The sequence below is a fragment of the Nothobranchius furzeri genome, chromosome 13, assembly GCF_043380555.1.
Source record: "Nothobranchius furzeri strain GRZ-AD chromosome 13, NfurGRZ-RIMD1, whole genome shotgun sequence".
Taxonomy (NCBI): domain Eukaryota; kingdom Metazoa; phylum Chordata; class Actinopteri; order Cyprinodontiformes; family Nothobranchiidae; genus Nothobranchius; species Nothobranchius furzeri.
This window is the reverse complement of record NC_091753.1, coordinates 34,730,226-34,756,329: the sequence shown is the minus strand read 5'-3', so window position 1 is coordinate 34,756,329 and position 26,104 is coordinate 34,730,226. Positions and strand designations below refer to the sequence as shown.

Genomic DNA, 26,104 nt, shown 5'->3' with positions numbered 1-26,104 from the left:
CCCCTCCGACAGCAGGTAGTTGCGCCCCTGAGTGACCATGTGTATTTTACCTGGCGATAGGGGGCAGCACATACTTAATCATTGCAAGCAAGCAATATTTTTGTGTTCAAGTAAAACGTCATCAACGGATGGTCATTAGGGTCAAAAATCCCTGACAGCACAATTTTTGAACAAGTACTTAGTCAGATCGTTCAAACTCCAGCAAAATGACAAGTACATCAGACTCCCTTTCATCACTGGAAACGAGCCAAGAGGTAAATGTGTAAAACAACGTTTATGAATGGCGAAAATTTTGTAACCGCTTGTTACAAATCAGTAAATGCATTTTGTCCTCACGTAGAAGGAAACATCACATCTAACATGGCGGCGCCCAGAGACTTAGACCCACTTCCATGTATTTTAGACCCGACTTTTATGGTTCGATGTCAATATTTGTAAACAATTGGACATTATTTCATTAATTTTCAATAACATTTCGGTGGATATTTCCAGAGGTTAATGGTAAAATCTACACACTTTCACTTTAAACTGTCTGTGAAATAAAAGGGGGAAAAAACACAAGTGAGAGATGCACACTTCTTCTGATGGTCAAACACCACAGGTCAGCTGGTGGCAAAAAAACAGTTAACTGAAAGCAGCCGGTGGTAGATTGAGACCTAATGGAGGTTTGTTATGAGACAGCAGCAATAAGTAACACAGTCGATCATTCTCCTTCCAGTGAGCATAAAACAACTCAGGCTGCAGTGAAAAGGGAGAGGAGGACAAGCTGGTAGGCAGAAGAAGGCAAAGAGGAGAAAGTGAGCATGTGTGTTTTACAGTATGAAAGAAGCAGACCAGGAGGACGGCAGTATGCTAGCTAAATTATTGAATGTGTAGGTACATGTTCTTTTGATTTAAAAAAAGGTGCCAGTGTCTAAGCAACCACACACAGCAGTGATAACGAACTGTACAAACCAGCGGCTATTGCACAGTGGTAGCCACTAATTTACAATTATCTCTGGAGACTACCAGCTGTTGCTAAACTTCTGTAAAATGCTAAAATGTTAGTAACTTTAAAAGAAAGTTCAAACTGGTCGAACAACATTTTCTTTCTTAAAAAGTTCAAATGAAAGCTGTTTTTGGTTTGGGAAAGAAGACTTTTTAAATTAAAAACCAAACAACTGACCTGGTTGAGTTTCTTCCACAAGTTGAGGATGGGTGAAAGGCTGTTAGACCACAGCTCCCTGTCAAATTTAGAGCCTGCTGCTGCTGAACGGCTGAGGATACGCAGCTGGGAAATGACCTGTGAGTAATCCCAAACACAAACCAATAAACCAGATGAGCACACAGAAACCTTTTTTTGGGTCTGTCTTTTACAAGGCACCTGACAACATTTAAAAATACTGGTTTAACACATGCACACAACTACATCAAATCAAGACGTCCATAAAAATCACTCATGAATCTAAAGCACATGTCTGGATGCTACACTCAGAAAATTCTGTTCTGTTCCAGGAATGATGCAAGTGAAAGAGGAAGACCCTAAAACTCATCATCTGATGTTTACACACATTATAGAGCTTGGGGCTCAGCATTCCAGACACTGCTTGTATCAGTGTGTGTGTGTGTGTGTGTGTGTGTGTGTGTGTGTGTGTGTGTGTGTGTGTGTGTGTGTGTGTGTGTGTGTGTGATGTTTTGTACATTTATGTGCGCTTCTGTGTGATCAGGGAGACAAAGCATCTGAGAAGTTGCTTTACATTTAGTCCAGAAGAAACTCCGCCTCATCACAGTTCAGTAGGGCAATTGTGTGTGTGTGTGTGTGTGTGTGTGTGTGTGTGTGTGTGTGTGTGTGTGTGTGTGTGTGTGTCTGTAAGCATGTGTTACTATGTAAGGTGTGCAGAAGAATGGCAGACAGAATGGGTTTTTGAGAAAGATTAGAGTTTAAATGCAAATAAGCCTCCAGGTTCTGTCAAATTCAAGTATAAATAAAAGAATAATGTATAAAGTAGGTGCAAAACGTGCACCAAAAGAAGCGTGGGTCCTCAAGACGTAGTGATTTGTAGGGATTGGAGTAAAAGGTTGCAAGAGTACATTTATCTGAAATGTTCCTTATAGGATTTAGACTCAGATTGACTCAAATGGTCTGATTACCAGCAGACTCTTCGGTGAACACAAACCTGTTACAAATGTACCACACATGCTGCTACCAATCCAAACGCTAATGCATTTTTAAAGAAAGAACTATTTTCTGGTAAGTGTAACATGCCTATGATTTAGGACATATATAAAAATGGAGACTTGATTATTTTTTACTTTATAAAAATGAATTTCATCTATATTTGAAGCTGCATTTTAAATTTTGAAGCGATTGACAAAAATGACTAATGATCAATGACCTGCACATAAGTCAGAGGACTCCAAAGTGCTATACAATACAGTGTATTATTCATCCATTCACACACACAGTCACACACTGATGATGATGAACTACTATGTAGCCACAGCTGCCCTGGGGTGCACTGACAGAGGCGAGACTGCCGAGCACAGGCGCTGCCGGTCTCCTGACTACCGCAGGCAAGGGAGTTAAGTGTCTTGCCCAAGGACACAACTTCAAAATTCTCTGGTAGAGCTGGGATTGAACGTGCAATCTTACGATTACCTACTGAGCTACTGCTGCCCCAAAAATCACAAATGCATCAGACATTATCCATCCACCCATCCATCCAGCGAATTTCGGCCACTTATCTGGGGTCAGGTCGTGGGGGCAGCAGCCTAAGCAGGGAGGCCTAGACTTCTGTCTCCCCAGCCACTTGGGCCAGTTCCTTTGGGGGAATCCCAAGATGCTCCCTGGCCAGCCAAGAGACATAGTCCCTCCAGCGTGTCCTGGGTCTTCCTTTAGGTCCTTTCCCGGTTGGATGTGCTCGGAAAACCTCACCAGGGAGGCATCCTAACAAGATGCCTGAGCCACCTCAACTGGCTCCTCTCGATGTGGAGGAGAAGCGGATCTACTCCGAGTCCCTCCCAGACGAACAAGCTTCTCTGTCTCAGATCACTACAATACCTGCATCACTGCAGATGCAGATGTGTGTGTGTGTGTGTGTGTGTGTGTGTGTGTGTGTGTGTGTGTGTGTGTGTGTGTGTGTGTGTGTGTGTGTGTGTGTGTGTGTGTGTGTGTGTGTGTGTGCGTGCCTTATGTATTTGGGGGAAAAAGAGACAAAGTGGGAGCACAAAGGTGGCAGAGACAGGTGACAGCAGGAGAGGACAACGGTGACATATGTGTGAGAAAGCTGGAGAAAAAGAGCCTGTAACACACACACACACACACACACACACACACACACACACACACACACACACACACACACACACACACACACGTCACCCCTGTGGGACTTGCATGAATTGAACTGGGTTGGTGGATCAGCAGACCACAGTGACAGTATGAATGGGCTTTACTGTAGAAGCACCCACACAGGAACTGGGCACTCACAAGCTACACTGGTTCTGACCAGTTTAAACATGTTACTGAAAATATAATAAAAACATTAAGCGATCATGCTATATCAGCCCTGCCAGAGCATTTCATTTGATTTGAAGATTCTATAAATAGGCCTATGAAGCTGTGTTGAACGTGTGTGTTGTCCTGAACATGAACTCTACACAAACATGATGCAGTAAATGAAATTATATATAATGTTAACTACAATTTTAAAAAAATACAAGTGAAGGTCTTGATTATAAACTGCCTTCAATAATATTTGACCTTCCTGCAGACAGTTATCTCCAACATTGCTATTACATTACTGCTGGTTTTAACATCTATTCCACTTGAAGAAAGATAAAAATCTAAATGAATTTGCAGCTAAAGTTTTAAATATAGTTGCACATTAAAGCTCTCATTTAGGGTTAGTGATCTCTGCTGTGATCTCTAGTTGGAATACAGGCCTAGTGAGTCCTCCTCTGCAGAAAAAAGGTCTCGCGCTCCTGTCCACAGCAGCGAAACACATCAGGCACAAATAAAAGACAGAAAACATAAAAGGAAATGAGCCGACATGGACGATCGCATGTTAAATATTTTTTTGAGGTGGCGACACCTAATTTGATAATGTTACTGTGGCCGTGCTCAGGACACAGATGCCTGGAGCGCATCAACGATCAGAGCTTTGCATGTGCAAGCTGGTTAAGGTTAGGATGGGGGTGAGGTAAAATTGCAAGAGGATAAAGGTCACAATTCGGTCAAATGTCCGTTTACCGCGGGCATCAGATACCGACGTCCCCTCCCGACGCGCAGGGGCTCGTCACCTGCTGTCTTTTCCGAGGACTGCATCTTGTCGGTCATTATCACGTGACAGCGACTAGTCGATGAAAGGCATAAAAAGTCACTACAGAGCAGTGAAGTCGACTAGTTGAAACAACCCCTACTAGCTGAGACATTCTTCTACGAGCCAAGATGAGCAAGTCCATAAATGCTAATTTCAGTGAGAAATTAATTTGTGCGGCTTTTCTGACTTGAGTGTTTCCTGCTAGGAGACAAGTTCAGCCTGCATATTAAAGTCAGAGTGACTGACCGTATTTCAAAAGGAAGAAGTTAAAAATGGGTTCTCAGTGAACTTGCTCTTTACATTTCAAGCTGGTTAAGAAGAAGAAAATATCATTTCTATAGCGCCTCTCAAGATAAAAATCACGAGGCGCTTCACAAAAACAAAAAATGTAAAAATATAAAAAGGAATTTAGAAAATGGTTAAAATATATTTAAAAAAAATAGACAATTGTGATTAAAAATAATTTAAGAAAGAGAGAGTGAATAGGAAAGAGGGAAATCAGTGGATCCTGAGGAAGGTAGAATAGGTGGGGAGAGCAGAATAAAGAGAGAGTGGTGAAGAAGGTCATACAAAAGCCAACTTGAACAAGTGAGTCTTCAGCTGCTTTTTGAAGGAGTTCACTGAGTCCACTGATCTCAGGCTCAGGGGGAGAGAGGTCCAGAGTCTGGGGGCCACAGCAGCAGATGATCTGTCACCTTTGGTCTTTAGCCTGGTGCGCTGCACAACCAGTAGGCTTTGGTCACTGGACCTCAGGGACCTGCTGGGGGTGTAGGGACTAAGAAGATCACCAATGTAAGATGGTGCTTGTCCATGTAAGGCCCTATAGACCAGAACCAGGATCTTGAAATGAACCCTTAAGTTGACTGGCAGCCAGTGAAGTTGGAGGAGAAGCGGGGTGATGTGGGTGTATTTGGAGGACTTGGTCAGAAGCCGAGCACAGGCATTCTGAACCATCTGTAGACGGTTCAGGGAGGTTCTGCTCAGACACGTGAAAAGAGAGTTACAGTAGTCTAAGTGTGAGGAGATGAAGGTGTGGATAACTGTCTCAAGTTCAGAGCGGGACAGAATGGGACTCAGCTTAGCAATGTTCCTGAGATGGAAGAAGGAAGAGCGAACAAGAGAACTGACATGAGAATCCAGGGTGAGAGCTGGGTCAAAGGTCACGCCAAGATTCCTGACAGAAGGTTTGGTGTGAGAACCAAGCTGACCAAGAGAGTCTCTGACTTTGGGAACCAGCTTGTCTGGGGCACAGATGAGGATCTCAGTCTTGTCTTCATTCAGCTGTAGAAAGCTCCCACCATCCAGGTTTTGATAGAATCTAAGCAGGTGTGTAACAGCTGCAGCTTAGACATCTCATGGGGCTTAAAGGAGATGTACAGTTGGATGTCATCTGCATAAAGATGGTAGGAGATTCCTTTGAAGGAGCTCAGGATGTGCTGAAGAGGGAGCAGATAGAGGAGGAAGAGCAGAGGTCCCAGCACAGAACCTTGTGGGACACCATGGGTAAGAGAGGTAGTGGAGGACCTAAACTTGGAGATGGCCACAGAAAAGGAGCGCTCAGAGAGATAAGAGGAGAACCACTGCAGAGCCGTTCCGGATAGGCCTACTCAGTCTCTCAGCCTCTCCAGTAGCAGGTGATGGTCAACAGTGTCAAAGGCTGCAGTCAGGTCCAGCAGGACCAGAACAGAACAGTCCCCTGCATCACTGTGAGTCAGAAGGTCATTAGAGACCCTAAGAAGAGCTGTTTCAGTAGAATGAGCTCTACGAAAACCTGACTGTAAGCACAGTGTAGGTTAGAAAAATAATTGCTTTCAGAGTCAACAATATGAGTAGATAGCCGGACATCATTTCATACGGAACCAAAAATTTGAATCAGCAAAAATCAGGTCTAAATAATAATCTCTTGCTAAATGACACGTTGCATGCTTTTGACGTCAGAGGTGTTACAGAGGATATGTTTGGACTGCATGGTCCAGAGCAGGGATTCCCAAAGTGTGGTGCGCGAGCTGCCGCTAAGGGGTGCGCAAGGTAAAAAGTGTAATGGCTGCGGAGCTCAGAGAAGTCTGTCAAAAGTCACCATTAGCGTAGCCAGAAACTCATTTGTGGGTGGGCCTAAGAACATGTAAGTGGGCCCAATAAATGTAATTGAAAACACGTAAATTTTGCTTGTGTGTGTGTGTGTGTTTGTGCGTGCGTGCGTGTGTGTGTGTGCGTGCGTGCGTGCGTGCGTGCGTGCGTGTGTGTGTGTGTGTGTGTGTGTGTGTGTGTGTGTGCGTGAGCACCTGGGAGCTGATGATTCTCTGGGAGGACCTTTCTATGTTGGCAGGCAGACCGAAGAATGCCGGTCTGTCATCCTCTGGGAGGTTTTCTATGACACTGCGGTAGTCCTGGGAGGAAGGACAGAAACTAATAGATCACATCTTACACATCAAACTCTAAAGAGTGAGAAAGTGAAATAATGCAGCAGTTTTGTATCCTATCAAGATACCTTAGTGACTTTCCAAGAAACTAACTTCAGTTTCTAAGAAACTAATCATTATATGCTTTAACACTATAGTGGCATGAATGAATCTTAATCCATCACTCACAAAAATATTAATCCCACTGTGTCATCCTAACAACATACCAATATGGAGCAGGAGGTTGGCAGACTAATCTGTGAGGGGAAAATGCGAACACCTCCCATACTCTTCCTCTGCCCAGCTGAGGATGAGAGCAGACGTGCAGAGAAGAACTGCTCCAGGTAGGAGCGCAGGATCCGGAGGTCGGAGGGGTTATCGATTCGCCCCCCATAGATGGCGTTTTCCAGCAGGCCGTGGACAAACTCCCACTGGAAAACTTTACCACCTTAGATAGAAATAAATGTAAATGTTAAAACAAAACCAATGTACGTGTGAGCACACTCAAAGGAAAATGAACACTCTGTAGTGATGCGTTCTTCCTGAACAATTTGCTCACTAGAACATATCTTTTGGTAAATGAAGTGAACTCTTCACTTGCCGGAACAATGCACATTCAGGGATTTATTCATTGATCACATTCCACAAAAATTCAGGATCTGAGTAACAATATCAGAATCAGACCCAGAGTAACCAAAAGGCAATGCTTGCACTGTAATTCCATTTTCTGTTGTTTTTATTTAATGTGAAATTTATTCAAATGTTAAAATTTAAACTTATTTTCTAAGAAAAACACTCATTCAGTAAATCAAATACTGAAACCGGAGCATTTTTTTACAGTTTTGAAAAAGAAGCTGGTTAGTGTAGAAAAGCTTGGTCCGTGACAAACCGAGCTTTGCATTTAATATCAGTGTTTATCAGGTAATACTTAATTAAGTGTTGGTCCTTCAATTGTTCAAAGTAATAGAACTGTTATCTGTTCATCCTACCTGCAAAAAGCCTGTCAATGATCTCAAAGCCAGCACGAAGGTCCGAGAGAGAAAACTCATAGAACTTCGTCCAACCCTGAAAATGAAAAATATCAATAATAAATATTTATTTGAGCAAGGTTTCTCAAAACTGACAAACCATTCCAAACATATATATATATATATATATATATATATATATATATATATATATATATATATATATATATATATAGTACTAAGTTAAAATGACATATCTGGTTGCTTATTAAAGACTCTAACATTAACTTCTTATGTTTTTAACTACCTATAAAAAAGTGTGTTTAAAAACAAACAACTACCCTGACATTTTTAACCTTAAAGGTACAATATGTAAGAAGGAGGTAAGCATGACACCCTGTGGTCAAATTTGGTTATTACAGTCCATTTTTTTAAACAGAGTTACCATCTCACTGCCGTTCCGTGAGTTTCAGCTGGCTGAGAAGGAAATCTGTTTCAATGTAAGCTTCCTTTCAATATGATTTATTATTATTATATGTAACGTCCAGAAAGGGTCAATTTTCACTTATATATTGACCTACACAGTGACCGGTCATCTGCTGATATAATTCCATTTTCTAAGCAGATTTTAAATTCTATCTTCTACAAGCCAGAAGATTCTGCAGTGCTTGGCACACATGATAAACATACTGTCAACAAACTGTTCTTTTCAAGGCCTCGGCTTTCCCCCTTATTGCTTCTACAGGATTTCACACTCTGAATGAAAAGTGAACTTTTCCAACTCATAAGTCAAATAATCATTACATAATCATATGGTTGAATGAACCAAATGTTATAATAATAATAATAATAATACTAATAATACTACGACTAATAATAATAATAATGTTTGAATACTATGTGCCTAATTCAGTTAAGTGAAATGAATTTTAGTATTATCAGTGTGTAAATTTCAATAGCTGAAAAAAAAACATCAGACAACACTTTTGCACATGCATGAACACAGGAACACAGCCACACATCGAGTATCACAGCAATGATCGTCTCAGAGAAATCACAGAGGTGTTAAAGTGTGATTGAGTGCAAGGGCCATCTCAGGTTGTGACTATGTGTTTGTTGCACACCACTGCAATTCAATCAGCAGTTGTAATCTGCCCACTGTTCCTGTGGGTGGTGGAGGAAAACTATGTGGGCATGTTTAATAATGTTTTGAATGATTAAGTGCTCTGTTCTTGGTAAATGTTGTTGCTGATAAATATAGGAATGGAAGCTAAACTATCAAGCTAAGTTGTTCGGAGACGATCATTTTTACTTGATCTGTCGGCTGCTTTTGACACTATCGATCACGGCATTTTGTTGCCCCACCTAGAGTCATGCATTGGTCTCTGAGGTACTGTTCTCCAGTGGTTAAAATCCTACCTTCACAAGAGGTCATTTTCTGTTAATCTGGGTCCTTTTACCTCAAAAACAGCACCTCTGACATGTGGTGTGCCTCAGGGCTCCATTTTGGGTCCAGCACTTTTTTCTTTGTATATGCTCCCCTTAGGCTCTATTTTGAGAAGTATAAAATTATTTTTCACTGTTTCGCTGATGACCTTCAGATCTATTTGCCACTTAGTGATGCTAGGTCAATCGGCTCATTACTGGAGTGCTTAAAAAGCATCAAACAATGGATGTCCATTAATTTTCTTAACCCTCCCACTGTCTTTATGGGTGACCTCGCGAGGAAAGTTGGCCATCGAGCAGGATTGATGGTTTAACCCTTGAGGTCCATGTGGCAGGAGTGAGGTGGTGCTGACTCCTCACCCCTGCCACTTGGACCCAAGGGATAAACCATCAACCCTGCTCAATGGTCAACATTCCTCGCGGGGTCACACACCCATTAGGACAGTGGGAGGGTTAAACTCAACAACCAAAAAACTCAAATTTTACTATTTCGCAATCCTAATCTTTTAAATGACGTTGTTAGTCCTCTTGGTCCTTGTTCTGATTTTCTAAAACCCTGAGTTAAAAACCTTGGTGTGGTTTTAGATGGTTATTTTAATCTTCACAGACAGGTGAGTGCAGTGGTCCAACCAGGCTTTTATCACTTAAGGCAGTTAGCAAAGGGAAGCCATGCCTTCCTGCTAATGTCCTGGAACATGTCATCCATCTGTTTGTGTCCTGCTGATTGGACTACTGCAACTCCCTGTATTCTGGCATGGACCAGTCCTCCCTACACCGGCTTCAGCTGGTCCAAAATGCAGCGGCCTGCTTGCTGACTGGCACCAGCAAGCAGGTTCACATAACTCCGGTTCTGGCCTCTCTCCATTGGTTTCCTGTCTATTTCAAATTTTTTCTTTTTGTTTTTAAATCCCTTCATGGCCTGGCCCCATTTTAAATATCATCCCTTCATGGCCTGGCCCCATTTTACATCTCATCCCTTCATGGCCTGGCCCCATTTTACATCTCATCCCTTCATGGCCTGGCCCCATTTTACATCTCATCCCTTCATGGCCTGGCCCCATTTTACATCTCATCCCTTCATGGCCTGGCCCAATTTTACATCTCTGAGCTGATGACCGCTTACGTCCCTGCCAGAACCATGAGGTCCAGCTCTCCAGCTCTTTTAACAGTTCCAAAAGCCCGCGTTATGCTAGCCGGTGTTGAATAACAATTTTTTCAGTTTTAAATATCATATGATAATGTTAGTTAAATATATCTTTCTTATTTTACTTTTATGTTTTATTTTTTTACCCTTTTAGAGCTCCATTGAAAGGAAGGCAGAATGATATTCTGAACATGTATTTCATTGCTTCTATAATATCTGAACAAGCTCAATCAAACATTGTCCCAACAGCTTTATGAAGGGAGCTGTTGGTTGCAGTCCATGATTTTCCACTTGATGCCACTGACTGCCATGCACTGCTACTTTAACAAATTATTATGATTATGAGAAAAAAATATTATTTTCGCTAAAACTTAAATATACTTTATTCCAAATTTTCCATGACCAAGTATGACATCATTCAAGTTCTATTTCCTACATTTTCATTGTCTGCCAGCCCAGTAAACCAAATGATTAATTCAAATGTTTTGAACACAGGAAATAATTCTTTTTTCTGTGCATTAAAAACATCAGGATAAGACACATCCACACTGCTCTAAAACCTTATAAAATTAGTGCTTTTTTCCAAATTATTTGTAGTGTGTATTTGCCAGCAGGAACGTTCATTTCAAAGGCTAATATTCACATTTTCATACTAAAGGACACACACGCATGGACACACATTTACAAAAGCCTAAGGCAGAGCACCACATGCAGAGCAAATTTGCTCTTGTGGTCAGTAAGGACAAACAAACCCATCTCTCCAGGAAATCTGTGTGTAGATAAGCAAGCTTGGATTTCATTGAAGTATTTGCATACAGATGTGAACAAAATGATCCCAGACTGTCAATGGCATGTATAGGTGAGTCTTTCCTAACATATTAGGGTCTGATTGGTTAAACTATGAAGGAGACTGATTTCAGTCTGAGGTTAGCACTCAAATTTCTTCTGTAAACAGCCTGCTCTTGTATAGTGAATTATCAAGTCCAAGGACTCCTAATCTCTCTCTCTCTCTCTCTCTCACTCACACACACTCACTCACTCACTCACTCACTCACTCACTCACTCACTCACTCACTCACTCACACTCAGGGTTGGTTCATTTTAAGAACCACGCCCCTCCACCGCGTCTCCGCACGGCCCAAAATTTCCGCAACGTGCACCTAGGAAAATTTCTAACCACGCGGAAGGTCGGACGCGGAAAAACATGGCGGACCGGCAAGAACTAGTATGGCAGAGCTTCGTAAATACAGACATTTGTATGATTCAGCTCTCAGAGATCACCGTGATCAACATGTTGTTAATAATTCTTGGAGAGAAATAGCTCGCACTGTCGGAAAAGACGAGGACGCTGTTAAAAATGCTGAAATATCATGTTGTAAACAGTCATATTTACTTCTACTATGGTGTAGTGTTGGATGCATGCCGTAGAGCTCCATGCTGCCCCGTTCAGTTTGGGAGAATATTGGCTCACCGCAGAGACGAGCCGCATGAACTATAAACGCTGCGAGTTGTGAAGCGCGTTCCATCCGCGAGCCGCATCACCAAGTGGAAAGTAAATGCGCCAAGCATAAACCAAGCTTCGCACTCACACACAAACACACACACGCACACACACACACACACACACACACACACACACACACACACACTGCTGCCACAGTTGCCCTAGGGGGTACTGCCACAAGGAAAGCTATTACAGTAGTTCAGGTCATTTAAAGTATTTTACCTGTGGAATGTAGTTCCGTCTCTCCTGACAGACAGCGTGGAACCATGCAAGGCAGAAGAGAGACTGGGCTCTGACCACATCACCTCCTACAAACACACACACACACACACACACACACACACACACACACACACACGCACACAATGATCAGTAAGCCACAGCCAAAATAACACCACTGCCCGATCACTATCACACTTGGTTTTTTTTGTCTGTGTTCCATAAAATTCTTATTGTTTCTGGTATTATGAAATTATGTCAAAATACAGTTGATACATTCAGAAGGTCTATATCTTTGCAACTATTAACATTTTGAACAGTTTTCTAAATTATAGACTATAACCAGATACATCAATTAGCACAAAAGTGTCCCAAAATAATACAAAAGACACCTCGTCTTCACTTTGATGGAACAAAACAGTTTCCTGTAATGTGTGTGCCACACAATTTAGAGCAAGCAACAAAGACAGCTGAGTAACAGTAAAATTCATTGTGGAATTTTACAACATCAACCATGCATGTAAAAAAATAACAACCACTACCAACCCTGCTAAAAAAAACCAGCAAAGTTGGTTCTTCAAAAAAACAGAAAAAACCGCTGAAAAACGCTGGCAGCCAGGGGCTCTCTGATCAGGTAACAGCTGGCAGTGATTGAGTTAAGCTCATTGCAGCACTTTGGCTTCTACTTTGAAGCATTTAGGGTTTGTTGATGTGAGGAGAGAAAAGCGACAACCTTTGCTGATTTGCTCTGGAGTCCATGACTCATATGTTCTTAGCAGATTCTTCTTCAGTCCTGGAGGAGCCTGAAAACAGCAACAAAAAAAAAAATAAATAAATAAAAAGGGGAAATGATTAACTGCCACACTGCAGTTCAGAAGATAAACTCCCCGTATGATTAGGCGCATAGTTTAAATGGGACGCTTCACTAAATGCTTCATCTCTCTGCCAGCAATATGTTATGAGTATACAATGGCATTGCTTCATGTATTATCAGCTTTACAGAACATTTGGTGCTTCCATCTGGAGGTTTTGATAATACACACAAACAGGAACGTGTTCACTAAGTTTGCCAAGATCCTCTTGCATATGTTACCAACTTAGTAGACTGAATCAGTCACAGCCCAAATCTTGTAAATGGAGTCCCTTCAACGCCAGCTCTACTGACTAAATCAAAATTGTCTACATGTCTAATTTTCAGATTTATTCTAGTGATTTCGGTTTCCGACACCTGCGGTGACAACAGCTTTGCAGCTGAGAAAGAATATGTTACACTAACGAACTGCGTTGAAGATATGTGCAGATAAAATATTGTAAAGTATGTCAGTGAGATTGTTCCTGACAGCGTCTGGGTGTCTCTGAGGAGAAAAAAAAAGACTGGCTTACAGACACAGAGAGAGAGAGAGAGGCAGACAGACAGAGGCTGTTTGTGCAGCATGCTTGGCTGCTGAAGCAACTACCCCCATGAGCACGACTCCCATCAAGAACACACTGAGCACTAAAGCATGCATCACTAACATACAAGCTGTGAACTTCTGCATTTCCTTATAGATTATACAGAGCAGAACACAGACACATGGATACTGGAGTAGAAACAGAGCCTTCATGTAGGTAGTACCTCATAAGTGACCTTAAGGCTGGACTGCAGCAGGATGGGGGGGAATCGGGGGTGCACTTCTGCTGTCAGCCAGAGACGAAAGCTGGCTTTGGGCCGCAGCGCGTTTAGCTCCTGTGGAGGAAAATCAGCAGAAATATGACCAGAGTAGATACGAGGTGAACAGAAAAAGAATGGTGCTGAAATAATTTTACTAAAAAAAAAACTAGATCTGCTAACACACACCAGGTTTAATCTAAAGGAAATTAAAAATCTGACACAAAAAGTACAGTAGGATGGAAAAGTTTGCCCAGCCCTGTTATTCATGAATTTCTATTTTAAATTATTGGCTGTTTTGATTAAAAATTCCAGTTAAATATATCATAGGAGACACACACACAGTGATGTTAGAGAGGTGAAAAACAAAGTTCATAAGGTTTACAGAAAGTGTGCAATAATTGTTTAGACAAAATTATGCAGGTGCATACATTTAGGTGCTGTTGTCATTTTATTGATTCCAAAACCTTTAGAACTAATTACTGGAACTCTAAATTGGTTTGGTAAGCTCAGTGACCCTTGACCTCCATACACAGGTGAATCCAGTTAAATTTCCCTCCTCTTTAAATATTCTTTGAAGAGCAGCAACATGGAGTCTCACAACTGTCACATGACCTGAAAACAAAGATTGTTCACCATCCTGGGTTAGGGGAAGGATACCGAAAGCTGTCTCAGAGATTTCAGCTTCTGTTTCCACAGTTAGGTTAGTCAGTGATTAAATGAAGAGCACAGGCTCAGTTCAAGTTAAGGCTCCAAGTGGCAGACCAAGAAAACTCTCAGACAGACAGAAGTGAAGAAGGGTGAGAACAGTCAGAGTCAACCCACAGACCAGCTCAAAGACCTACAACATCATCTTGCTGCAGATGGAGTCTCAGCGCTTCTTCCAACTATTCAGCACACGTCACACAAGGAGATGCTGCATGTGAGAGTGATACAGAGGAGGTCTTTTCTCCTCCCACATCACAAACAAAGCAGGCTGAGATATGCTAAAGCACATTTGGACAAGCAGCTTCATCTTGGAATAAGGTGCTGTGGACTGATGAAACTAAAACAGTTATTTGGGCATAACAAGTAGCGTTATGCACGGAGGAACAAGAACACAGCATTCCAAGAAAAACACCTGCTACCTACAGTAAAGCATGGTGGTGGTTCATCATGCTGTGGGCTGTGTGGCCAGTGCACGGACTGGGAATCTTGTTCAAGTTGAGGAATGCATGGGTTCCCCTCAATATCAGCAGATTCTGGAGACCGATGTCCAGGAATCAGTGACACAGCTGAAGCTGCACCAGGGCTGGATCTTTCAACAAGACAACGACCCTAAACACTTCTCAGGATCTACTAAGGCCTTCATGCAGAGGAGCAAGTAGAACATTCTGGAACGACCATCTCAGTCCCCAGACCTGAATATTATTGAAAATCTGTGGTGTGAGTTAAAGAGAGCTGTCCATGCTCAGAAGCCATCAAACCTGAATGAACTAGAGATGTTTGTAAAGAATGGTCCAAAACACCTTCAACCAGAATCCAGACTCTCATTGGAAGCTATAGGAAGCATTTAGAGGCTGTTATTTTTGCAAAAGGAGGATTTACTAAATATTGAGATCATTTATTTGTTGTGGTGCCCATATTTATGCACCTGCCTAATTTTGTTTGAACAATTATTGCACACTTTCTGTAAATCCTATGAACTTTGTTTCACTTCTCACTGTGTGTGTCTCCTATTTTATATAACTGAACATTTTTATCGTAACAACCAAAAATTTATATGAGACAATCATGAAGATTAACAAGGCTGCCTGAACTCAACAAAAATTAACAAAAGAGGGAGAGCTAATTGTCTTTTCCTGTGGGTAAAAACTAATCATCCTGGTCTCTTCTCTCCCATTCATCCTTTCTCCCTAATTTTATTGCTATTTAAACGTAGAGCCTACCGGTATGTAAAAATCTCCTCATAATGACAAAACACTGACCCAACTTTTACATTTAGCACTGACCCGCCCCCAGCTTTTCTCTTTGCCTCTGTCTGTTTCTCAGTTTGCTGTGTTCCCTCACTCATGCCTCTTCCACTTTCCCTCTTCATCTTCCCCAATGTTACTCCAAGAGAGTTAAAAATAGCAGGCTGGCAGCTTCGGGTCGTCGTGTCATCAGATTGGGTACTCACACACAATGAACTGTAATCAACGTGTTTCTGCATCATTTGATGCCTAATTCATTCTTGTGGAAGCACATGTGATCAAAAATAATCAAGGAACACAAGAACTGACGACCCTCAAAGGAAACTCCTCAGTCTCTCTCTCGTGTGTGTGTGTGTGTGTGTGCGTGTGTGTGTGTGTGTGTGTGTGTGTGTTTGTTTATCAGAATTCAACTGGAAGCAGTGATTCTATTACTGAAAGATGCAGGGCAGAGAAGAGAAATGATGTAGAAAGGAGGATGAGAGTGGGACCAGAGCACAAATCCCCTCTGGTAATTGAAATTTAAACCCCAGTTTTGTTGCAACACATTAATGCAGTTCAGAGCGTAAATGCTGCACCGCTTTTGCACAAACCGATAAGCAGACACTCAAAACTCAACAGGCTCTGTGTCTGCATACAAGTGATAAGAATCATTAGACGTAAAAACTCCTGATAAAATCCTTACATCATATTATAAACATTGATAACAAGTGTAGAACAATAAATGCATCTGTAAAGACTTCCTATTAATCATCAAAAAATAAAAACAACAACACAGATCTCTTTAAATCTGTCAATATTATTTTTTATCACAGAATAATGCAGAGGGCATGAAAAATGGAAGAATGTGAGCGGACAGAGAAGAGATGACATCTGCACTGTCATCTTAAATTATGAACACACACCACTCTGACTCTGTCTCCTGACTGACCAACTGCTTTGGAGAAAGGAGGTGAACACGGCAGAGACAGATGGTTAAAAGAAACAGGAAATGTAGAAGATACGGTAGGACTGAGCAGATGGATATATGCTAGCTACTAAAATAAAGCCTCCTCTTGGTAGAGTTTCCACCTGCACACTGATTTTTTCCCCTCTACTCTCCTGGTTTTTCCATTCCTTCTCTCCCATGCTCCCTGCCTCCCTCGTTTGTTGCGTCGGCTTTTCATTTCAAGCTCGACTGCAGAGACCCCAGACTCATTGGTGGATGCGCAAAAGAGCGAGACAAAGAAACGGGGGTCGAAAGAGACAGAGAGACAGAGAGGGCGTTTTAGTCATCCAATGTGGGGAGAGAAATAAGATTGTCAAGAAAAGCTGGTAAGTAGGAATGTAGAAGTGAGGAGAATTGGATAAGAAGGGAAACACTGAGAGGAAAGGGTGGCGAGAAAGGGTGAATGTGATGAAGGAGTGTAAGAAAAAAGGGTGAATAGCAGGCCAGCTCCACAGCTTGCTAAAGTTAAGGGCACACACACACACACACACACACACTCAGACCAATTCTGACCAACAGTTTTGCCTCCCAGTGAGAAATGACCTACTCTTTTGGCACAATGCTAAACAGAGCCCCAGGAAAATAGCAGAAACACAAATTACATTCAAAGAAAGAGCAAGGCACAGAAAAATAAACGCCTCTCTGGTCCGCATGTACAACAGCAGACAGACGCTGCAAGCATTACAAGTGAAATACACAGAAATGTACTAGATTACAACATGTATGATCAGAGGGACATGGTTGGCGAAGACCACACAAACAGCACAGCCTCTAATAAACCCCAGCAGGTAGAGAGTGTTCGTGTGAGCAGGCAGAGGACAGAAGGTCATTACAGACATGATCATTCAGTCTGCTGAGTGTATGTGTGAGTGTGTGTAATACTACAGATAAGCACTAATGAGCAGGGATGAAACAAGGACTTACAGACACATGAGCAGTATTCAACATTCTCCTGGGTGACCTCCCGACCTAAACCCAAGTCCACCTAGAAACGAGGACCTAGAAACGTGTGTGGCTGCCTGGTCTGTGGTTTCATTCTCTGCTTCTTCAGTCCTTTGGTGCAACACTGAACCCTCATACATTACAGATGACTTTTTTCTATGACTCCCTATGACACGAGCCAGGAGGCCAGTTACGGCAGGCGTGGAATTATCTTATTAATCTTATTATAATAATTTGGCTTCTTCCACCAACAGCTCCAAATGCACATCTGGTTCTTAAATGTGTTGTCTACACCATAATACTGCATCAACAAAGCAACAAAAGTACACCAAACATATATTACTCACTTGGATACAAGCAGAGCACCTACTTTTTCCAGAAGAGGCAGCCAGGCAGTGACAAGGTGAAGATTCTTCAGGCAAAGCCAGTCTCCGTTTCGGGAACACTCTCTGAGTGTGGCTAAGGCCACATCAGCCTGGCCCTGACCCATGGAGATCTAGACAGAAAGAAACAGAGGGGGAGTAAGAATGGAGGGAGTAATGGAATCAGAGGGACGGGAGATTCAATTCCGCCTCCTAATTCAGTCCTAACTTCCAAAGTTAGGGAAGTAAAATCGTATTCAGCATTTTAAATCACCTCTACTCTCTGTGACAGAAACTAAAGAGAGTTTTCTCACTGGGGATCCCAAAGGGGGGAGACAGGTGTAACCTATAGGACGTAGTCTATGAGTAACAGCATTTATAACTGAGGATAACATAATGTTAATGAAAGCAATGATGTAATGCCCAATGCAATCAACACCTAGCGACACACAAGTTTAAAATAGATCAAAGAAATGTATCCTACATACAGATGAAACTCTAAAGTTTTGACTATGGTGCAAAACTTCTTTTACTTCAGTAATTCAACTCAGACTGAGAGACCATCTAAAGGGTCAGGAACCCTTTGGTGTTTTGGCTTCATTAGCTGATTAGAGTTGAGTTTAGAATATTCAACCTTTTCACAATATTCTAAGTGTCTGATATTTTGAATGTGGGGTTTTCATCAGCTGTAAGCTACAATCATCGCAGTTATAACAAATAAAAATGAAATATCTCGCTTGTGTTTTAGTTTCACCTTTTATGTTGAATTACTGGCATAAATGGGCTTTTACACCATATTATAATTTTTTGAATTTCACCTGTAACACATATCTATGATTTATTTGAATAAAGTCCTCGTAGTGTATCATCAAAACTCACCCCGGCCTTATAGATGGCGTATTAGGATTAGTATTTTGATGAAACCTGCTATATCTGGTTGTTTACATGTCTTCTGCCCTCAGGTGGAGGATCTATTGCTGGCAATGAGAATTTTAATTTCTAAATAGATTTTTGTAAAGTTAAAGTCCCACTAGTTGTTCCACACACTGATGTGTGTGACATTTGTTCTCTGCTTTTGACCCAACCCCGTGGGGGGGGCGGGCAGATGCAGACACAGCCGCACTCGGGAATCATTTGGTGGTTTAAGAAAATAGAGAGAGAAAGAAAATTATCTTTTATGTAGTGCCTCTCAAGATCATGAGGCGCTTCACAAAAACAAAGATTTCAAAATACAAAAAACTAATAAATATATATTTTTTATGATTAAAAAATGGTTAATATTAGAAGAAAATTATAATTAAAATATAAATTCATAATGAATTGTGATTAAAAAATGCAAGGAAAGGGAAAGAGGGAAATCAGTGGATCCTGGGAAAGGCAGAACAGAATAAGCAGAGGGCGGTGAAGGTCACACCAAAGCTGCCTGAACAGGTGAGTCTTCAGTTGTTTTTTAAAGGAGACCACAGAGTCCACTGATGTCAGGCTCAGGGGGAGAGAGTTCCAGAGTCTGGGGGCCACAGCAGCAAATGATCTGTCACCTTTGGTCTTTAGCCTGGTGCGCTGCACAACCAGTAGGCTTTGGTCACTGGACCTCAGGGACCTGCTGGGGGTGTAGGGACTAAGAAGATCACCAATGTAAGATGGTGCTTGTCCATGTAAGGCCCTATAGACCAGAACCAGGATCTTGAAATGAACCCTGAAGTTGACTGGCAGCCAGTGAAGCTGGAGGAGAAGCGGGGTGATGTGGGTGTGTTTGGAGGACTTGGTCAGAAGCCGAGCACAGGCATTCTGAACCACCTGTAGACGGTTCAGGGAGGTTCTGCTCAGACACGTGAAAAGCGAGTCTAAATCAGTGATTCCCAAACTTTTTGGACTCGTGGACTCCATGAATCGTTTTCTCATACCACAAGTACCCCCTTAGTCAAACGTGTTGATGATTCCCCAAAAGTATTATTAGGTCCTATTTTTCAAAGACCCAACCGGGACTTGAACCCCATCACCCAGACCCAGGATGGACTCTACCACTAGGCCACTGAGATAGCTGCAGTATCATTAACAGTAGTCCAGTTTTTATTTAAAAACATTATTATTATTATTATTATTATTATTATTAGTTCAGACTTTTTAAGGGTTAACTGTGAGGAAGTGATCAGCAGCCTTCCATCATCTTTACCTGGAAAGCTGAAGCTTATCTGCAGCCGTCACCGGGTGACAGGTGGGAGTCTCACTCACACACACACACACACACACACACACACACACACACACACACACACACACACACACACACACACACACACACACACACACACGTAGCCTGTACAGTTCTGCCACACTTCTATCACAGAACATTAATAAGACTTGCACCTCTAAAGCTTCCTTTTTGCACCTGGAAAGCACATTGAATTGCTTCTGTGTATGAAATGTGCTATAAAAATAAAGCTGCCTTGTCTTGAGATGCAAGCTCGATTAGTTAGTGGATGAGACTGTGCTAGGCTGTTAAAAACATTTTGTCCTTGTTAATCTCCAGTTTCTTCTGTATTTATATTATGCTGCTCATTACCTCGTGATAATTGTCCCTGCCAATGCTTTCTGCTGCTAGTTCTGCAAGCTCCTGGGATGGGTCTGCCCCCGGAGAGATGATGATTAACACTGGCTCCCACTCCATGGTCTCAGCGTAAAGACGACGCAAATTCAGCGGAGGGGGGGAGAGCTCTTTCATACCTGCGGAGAGGTGGAGAAAGGAATGAAATGAAACTGATGACATATCTGTGAAAACGCCTTCAAATCTGTCCCTTTACTCCTAAAGACTTGCTGCATGTGGCACTTATCTAAACAGATCAGTACAGAACGGGAGTGAAAATCACACTAAATTGATTTACTGCCTATATGCAATAAGATCCCAGGGGAATAAAACATACAGAAAACAGTAACAAACACAGAAAATAGAAAAATTATAATAAAAAAGTTACAAAGGAGCATTTGGTGCAATACAGATAGACAGGGAGGAAGAGCAGATGAGAGGACAAAAACAGAAAAAAAGCACTGATAGATCAAATGGAAAAGAGGAACATGCTATAGGAAAAGACAGAGGGAGACGCGTTGAGGGGGGGGGGGGGGGGGGGGGGCAATGCACATTGAGTGGTAGGTTTGCAGCAGCAGAATTTAAACACATTGCTGAAGAATACCTTGTCAGCCCCCTGGTGTTCAAAGAGAACTGGCTTGTATGTATGTGTTTGTGTGTGTGTGTGTGTGTGTGTGTGTGTGTGTGTGTGTGTGTGTGTGTGTGTGTGTGTGTGTGTGTGTGTGTGTGTGAGAGAGAGAGAGAGAGAGACAGGAAGTGTGTGTGAGAGAGTCTACGTTGCTTCACTGAGACATCGGTGCTACTGCAATATACTGATTCTACACATCAGGCATGAGTCAGTGTGTGACACACAGGCCCACGCAGAACCAGTGGATGTGTTAGAAATCCCTGTGAGATGCTAGATGTGGATAATTGTCACACATTCTGAAGTCTTTGTCCACACACACACACACACACACACACACACACACACACACACACACACACACACACACACACACACACACACACACACACACACATGCGCGTGTGTGCACACACATACACATACACACACACTTGCATACAATGCTGTTCTCTCAGGTTAGGGGGAGCGTTTGTTGTTCGATGCCAAATTCTAAGTGCTGAAGTATGCTGAACTACACATTTAAGGTAAAGTTAAGCAAAAATTCAGGGTGTGTGTGTGTGTGTGTGTTTGTTTATTGCTTTATTAAGTTGCACATACACATTGGCATGGTCAGATAATCAGTATTCATGCTGTGGACCAGCATCCTCTGCCTGAAAATAGCAAAGTTCACCTTGGCCTTTATAACGCACAATCAGGAACCAGAGAGGAGATGAGTATAAAAGATATTGGTACCATTCTCACTACAGCACAAACCCTGCTGTGAATGTTAAAACATCACCACGCTCAGCCTCAAAATACATTTATATGCAAACAGTATACTTCTTGAGCAGCGTTGAATGTGTGTGTTGCCACGCCTGTATGTGTGTGTGTGTGTGTGAGCAGTGCCCAGGCTTGGACTGCAGGGACTGAGCGAGATTAGTTGTAAGAGGATTACAGACCATGCCTCATTAGCATACTGATTTAGTGCCAAAAACACATACACACAAAATCAGCTCCTCATCCTTCTGTCTCATGTGCTTTTTCATTCACATTCACCCATTTCATGTATTGTACACACACTTGGTGAATCAGTTCACAGCCACTGAAGGAGTGCGAGGACTACAGCTATATGACAGCGTGTTCTATTACAATTTGCCCACAGACAAACAAGGAAAGAGGCAACGAAGCTTTCATGGAAAAAGCTGACACATTGAATAATGTAAAAAGGAGACAACAAAAACCAATAGAGTACAGAAAGACACTAAACGTGTAGTGCTCATAGATATTCTTAGTCAAAACATGCTGTGTGCCACTCACAAAAGCTGGAGGTACATTCAAAACTGGTTCATTTCAGCTGCTGGGTATTTGACAAACACCTTTTTTGCAACCAGCTTGTCCTTCACTCTGAAGGGCATGTTTACGTCTCATAGGGAAAGGTTATTTTATAGAAACTGAACCTAAACGACATAAGATGTTAATTCTCGTTGTGTGTTGGTTTAGATGTTTGAGGAGTCTGGTTGGTGGGACACTCTTATGTAACTTTTACATATTCGGTAAGGGTGATTAAGTTGACCACACTTAAAGCCATATTAAAGAGTTTTCCTCCTTTCAGGAACAACTTTGTGAAACATCAACGATGGTCCAAGTACTGTTCCAATCCTAAGTACATATCATGGCAAGTGTGCTTGTGTTGTTTGCCTTTGGTTGTTTTCTTCATTTTTATATATTATTACATATTTTTCATTTCAGCAAACAAAGACACCGGCAGCTAAGTTGGAACAGGAAGACTCCTCAGAGGAAGATGAAACAGCTGTCATGTTCTGTGTCCCTTTGTTCCCCAGCCCCTCCAGTTCCCACTCCAGGATCTCTTTTTGTGTTTCATAGCGCCCTCATGTGTCCTTTGTCTGCATCTCATTTATGTGTCTCCTGTGTTCCTTTAAGGTTGGTTTATGCTTGACGCGTCCGCGAGGTCCGCGAGGTCCGCACGGCTCCGCGCGGAAAAATTGCGTCATTTTGCGTCATTTTAACCACCACGCCCCTCCACCGCGCCTCCGCACGGCCCAGAATTTCCGCAACGCGCACCTCGGAAAATTTCTAACCACGCGGATGGACGGACGCGGAAAAACATGGCGGACCGGCAAGAACTAGTACGGCAGAGGTTCGTAAATACAGACATTTGTATGATTCAGCTCTCAAAGATCACCGTGATCAACATGTTGTTAATAATTCTTGGAGAGAAATAGCTCGCACTTTCGGAAAAGACGAGAACGCTGTTAAAAATGCTGGAATGCCATGTTGTAAACAGTAATTTCTACTTCTACTATGGTGTAGTGTTGGATGCATGCCGTAGAGCTCCATGCTGCCCCGTTCAGTTTGGGAGAATATTGGCTCACCGCAGAGACGAGCCGCATGAACCATAAACACTGCAAGTTGTGAAGCACGTTCCATCCGCGAGCCGCATCACTGTGCGGAAAGTGAATGCGTCAAGCATAAACCAAGCTTTAGTCTTTTCCAGTCACCCCTCTGCAGCCAGTCATCCCTCTGCAGTGTTTATAGTTTCAGCTTTTCATTTTTATTAGTCTCTTTAATATGTTTTGTCCCACCGGTTTTTGTAGTTCTCCTTCCCTTTAGAATTTTAGTTATATGGTTGCTTTTCTGTTTTTAGGTTCACTCTTAAGTCATGTTAGTTTCTTCCCTGATTAGTCATTGCTTTCACCTGGTCCTCCCCCCACACTCCACACACCTGCAGCTCATCTGCCTCCCATTATGCCCCAGTGTATTTAAGCCCTGTCTTGTCCCTGTGTCTTGTCAGTCCATTGTTGCTGTTTGTGGTAATTCTGTCAGTCTCTTGTTCCTAGTCTCTAGTGTTTCTCGTGGCTCAGTTGGATCTCTAGTTTATTTTGGATTTTGGACATTTTTGGACTTTGGCTCCCTGCCCCTGGAATTATTCTTCGTTTCATCCTTCAAAATTAAAGGATTTTACTTTACATCATCTCCTGCCTCGTGTCATCCTGGGTTTCTGCACTTTGGGTTCTAACATCCCTCCAAAACGTGACAGCACCAGGTACAAAGGTGTGTATGTATTTACATGCACCTCATTCTTGATAAGATATCAAGGTGGAAAATATGATTTTTCTAATATTTCTGTCTTGCATTTAAAATATAATACAAACTGAAACAACCCAGACTTCCAGCCCTTCAGGAACTTTTTTGGGAGAATAGAAGCAGTTCCTGCAATCTCCACGACAGACCAGGTTCAGGCGGAGCTGAGAGCGTACAGGAGTCGTCCTTCACTGTTGTTGAGAGTTAACCCTGCTGAGTGGTGGTGTAAAATGAAGACAAGGTTGCCATTACTGACCATTACTCTACAGTTTGGCCAAAATGTACCTCTGCACTCAAGTATCCTCCAAACCAGCTGAGCGCACATTTTCAACTGCTGAGGACACAATCAGTCAAGAAAACACCTGTCCGCTGCCAGAAAAATCAGACAAGCTAATTTTTCTGATTTAAAACAGCTAGAACTCATGTTCACATGGTGTACTAAGTTCTTTTTACCTTATTTTTGCCTCTTATTTACAGCGGGTAAAAAACGTTTTTGACACATCAGCATTTCCATCAAAAAGGGGTTTTCTAAGTGGGCTATTCCAACAAAATTTCCACCACATCAATACCAACTTATGTATTTAATTCATGCAAAGACATCGAAACATTTAGTCCATAAACTGAGTTATGTGCGATAAAAGTGAAAAGATAGGGAAAAGGTATTAAAAACATAAAAATAACAAGGTGCAAAATGGCATAAAAAGCTGGGAGATCACCTGTAATCTGTCAGTATTGAGAGAGAAACCCGCCCCCTATCAGTACTAATTGATATCACCTGCTTCAGTCCTAATTGATGGCCTAAAAAGGCTTCTCATCACCCAGAAGGCACACAGGAAATACTTCATTATGGGTCAAAGCAAAGAATTCTCCCAAAACAGTTGTAATCTTACCGTTGAAAAGCATTCTGATGGAAAGGTTACAGGAGCATTTCTAGCATGCTGAATGTTCCTGTGAGCACTGTGGAATCCTGCAGATCCCAGGAAATACATCAGACATCTCAGTCCAGACAAGTGTTGTTCTAGGAACAGCTAAGATACTGCACAGAACCCTCAAGAACCCTGGTAGAGAACCCAAGATTGGAAGGATGAGACCACCCGTAGACGGTGAGATGGCTTCCGGCTCTTGGAGGGTGCAGAAGCTTTTTTCCTCCTGTCCTCCATATCTTATCCTCAAGGCCCTTTGTCTGTCTCTGTGTGCTGGGTGCACGGCTGCTTCTGCATTTTTTCTGGAGACTGGAAACTGAAATCACTAAAATGGACCTCGTCAGTTGGTCACTTAACGCGATCAACAAAATGTTTTCAACGATGAGAACGGGAGAAGAGGCTCTTGGATGCCCCTCTGGGACAGACCCAGTTAGACACATCATGGACTCCTGGAAACAGTGGGACTTGATTTGTTTATCTCAGCTGTCTGTGGAGGACTCTGAAGATGTGTGGATATTCGTAGTGTTGGTGTCAGGTTTCCTGCTGATTGGCATTGGAGGCTACCAGAGGTGAAAAGAGTACAACAATTTCCTACTTAAGTAAGAGTACCAATACTTTGATAATTTTTTACTCAAGTATAAGTAAAAGTAATTGCCTAAATTTTTACTCAAGTAAAAGTTAAAAGTATGATAAATTAAATGTTCTCTAAGTAAAAGATACTTAGTTACATTTTTGTCAGCGTAAAGATGGCTACATCAGTGCACGCGCACACACACACACACATGCACACACACACACACTTTTGTTTCTTCCAGCTCTTGGAGAGTACAGACGCTTTTTTCCTCCTCTCCTCCCTATCTTATCTGAAGGCTCTTTGTCTGTCTTTGGGTGTACCGCCCTTCTGCATTTTTTCTGGAAACTGGAAATGATTAAAAATGGATCTGGTCAGTTGGTCTCTCAACACGATTGAAAAGGTTTTTTCAACGATGAGAACGGGAGAAGGGGCTCCCGGTTGCCC

The 26,104-nt window shown here is 42.2% G+C and overlaps 1 protein-coding gene across 2 annotated transcripts in view; it reads right to left on the bottom strand.

The window, feature by feature from the left end:
* The window catches only part of dync2h1 (dynein cytoplasmic 2 heavy chain 1), a 146,220-nt gene that overhangs the window by 27,440 nt on the left and 92,676 nt on the right, over positions 1–26,104 (bottom strand). For both annotated transcript variants that reach the window (XM_054742744.2, XM_054742745.2), the window contains exons 81-89: positions 20,434–20,594; positions 17,879–18,004; positions 13,597–13,707; positions 12,715–12,784; positions 11,985–12,070; positions 7,690–7,765; positions 6,928–7,148; positions 6,584–6,688; positions 1,166–1,282 (exon numbers count right to left, since the gene is read on the bottom strand). In XM_054742744.2, coding sequence (XP_054598719.1) covers positions 1,166–1,282; positions 6,584–6,688; positions 6,928–7,148; positions 7,690–7,765; positions 11,985–12,070; positions 12,715–12,784; positions 13,597–13,707; positions 17,879–18,004; positions 20,434–20,594 — 1,073 coding nt within the window. The remainder of the gene's footprint in view (positions 1–1,165; positions 1,283–6,583; positions 6,689–6,927; positions 7,149–7,689; positions 7,766–11,984; positions 12,071–12,714; positions 12,785–13,596; positions 13,708–17,878; positions 18,005–20,433; positions 20,595–26,104) is intronic.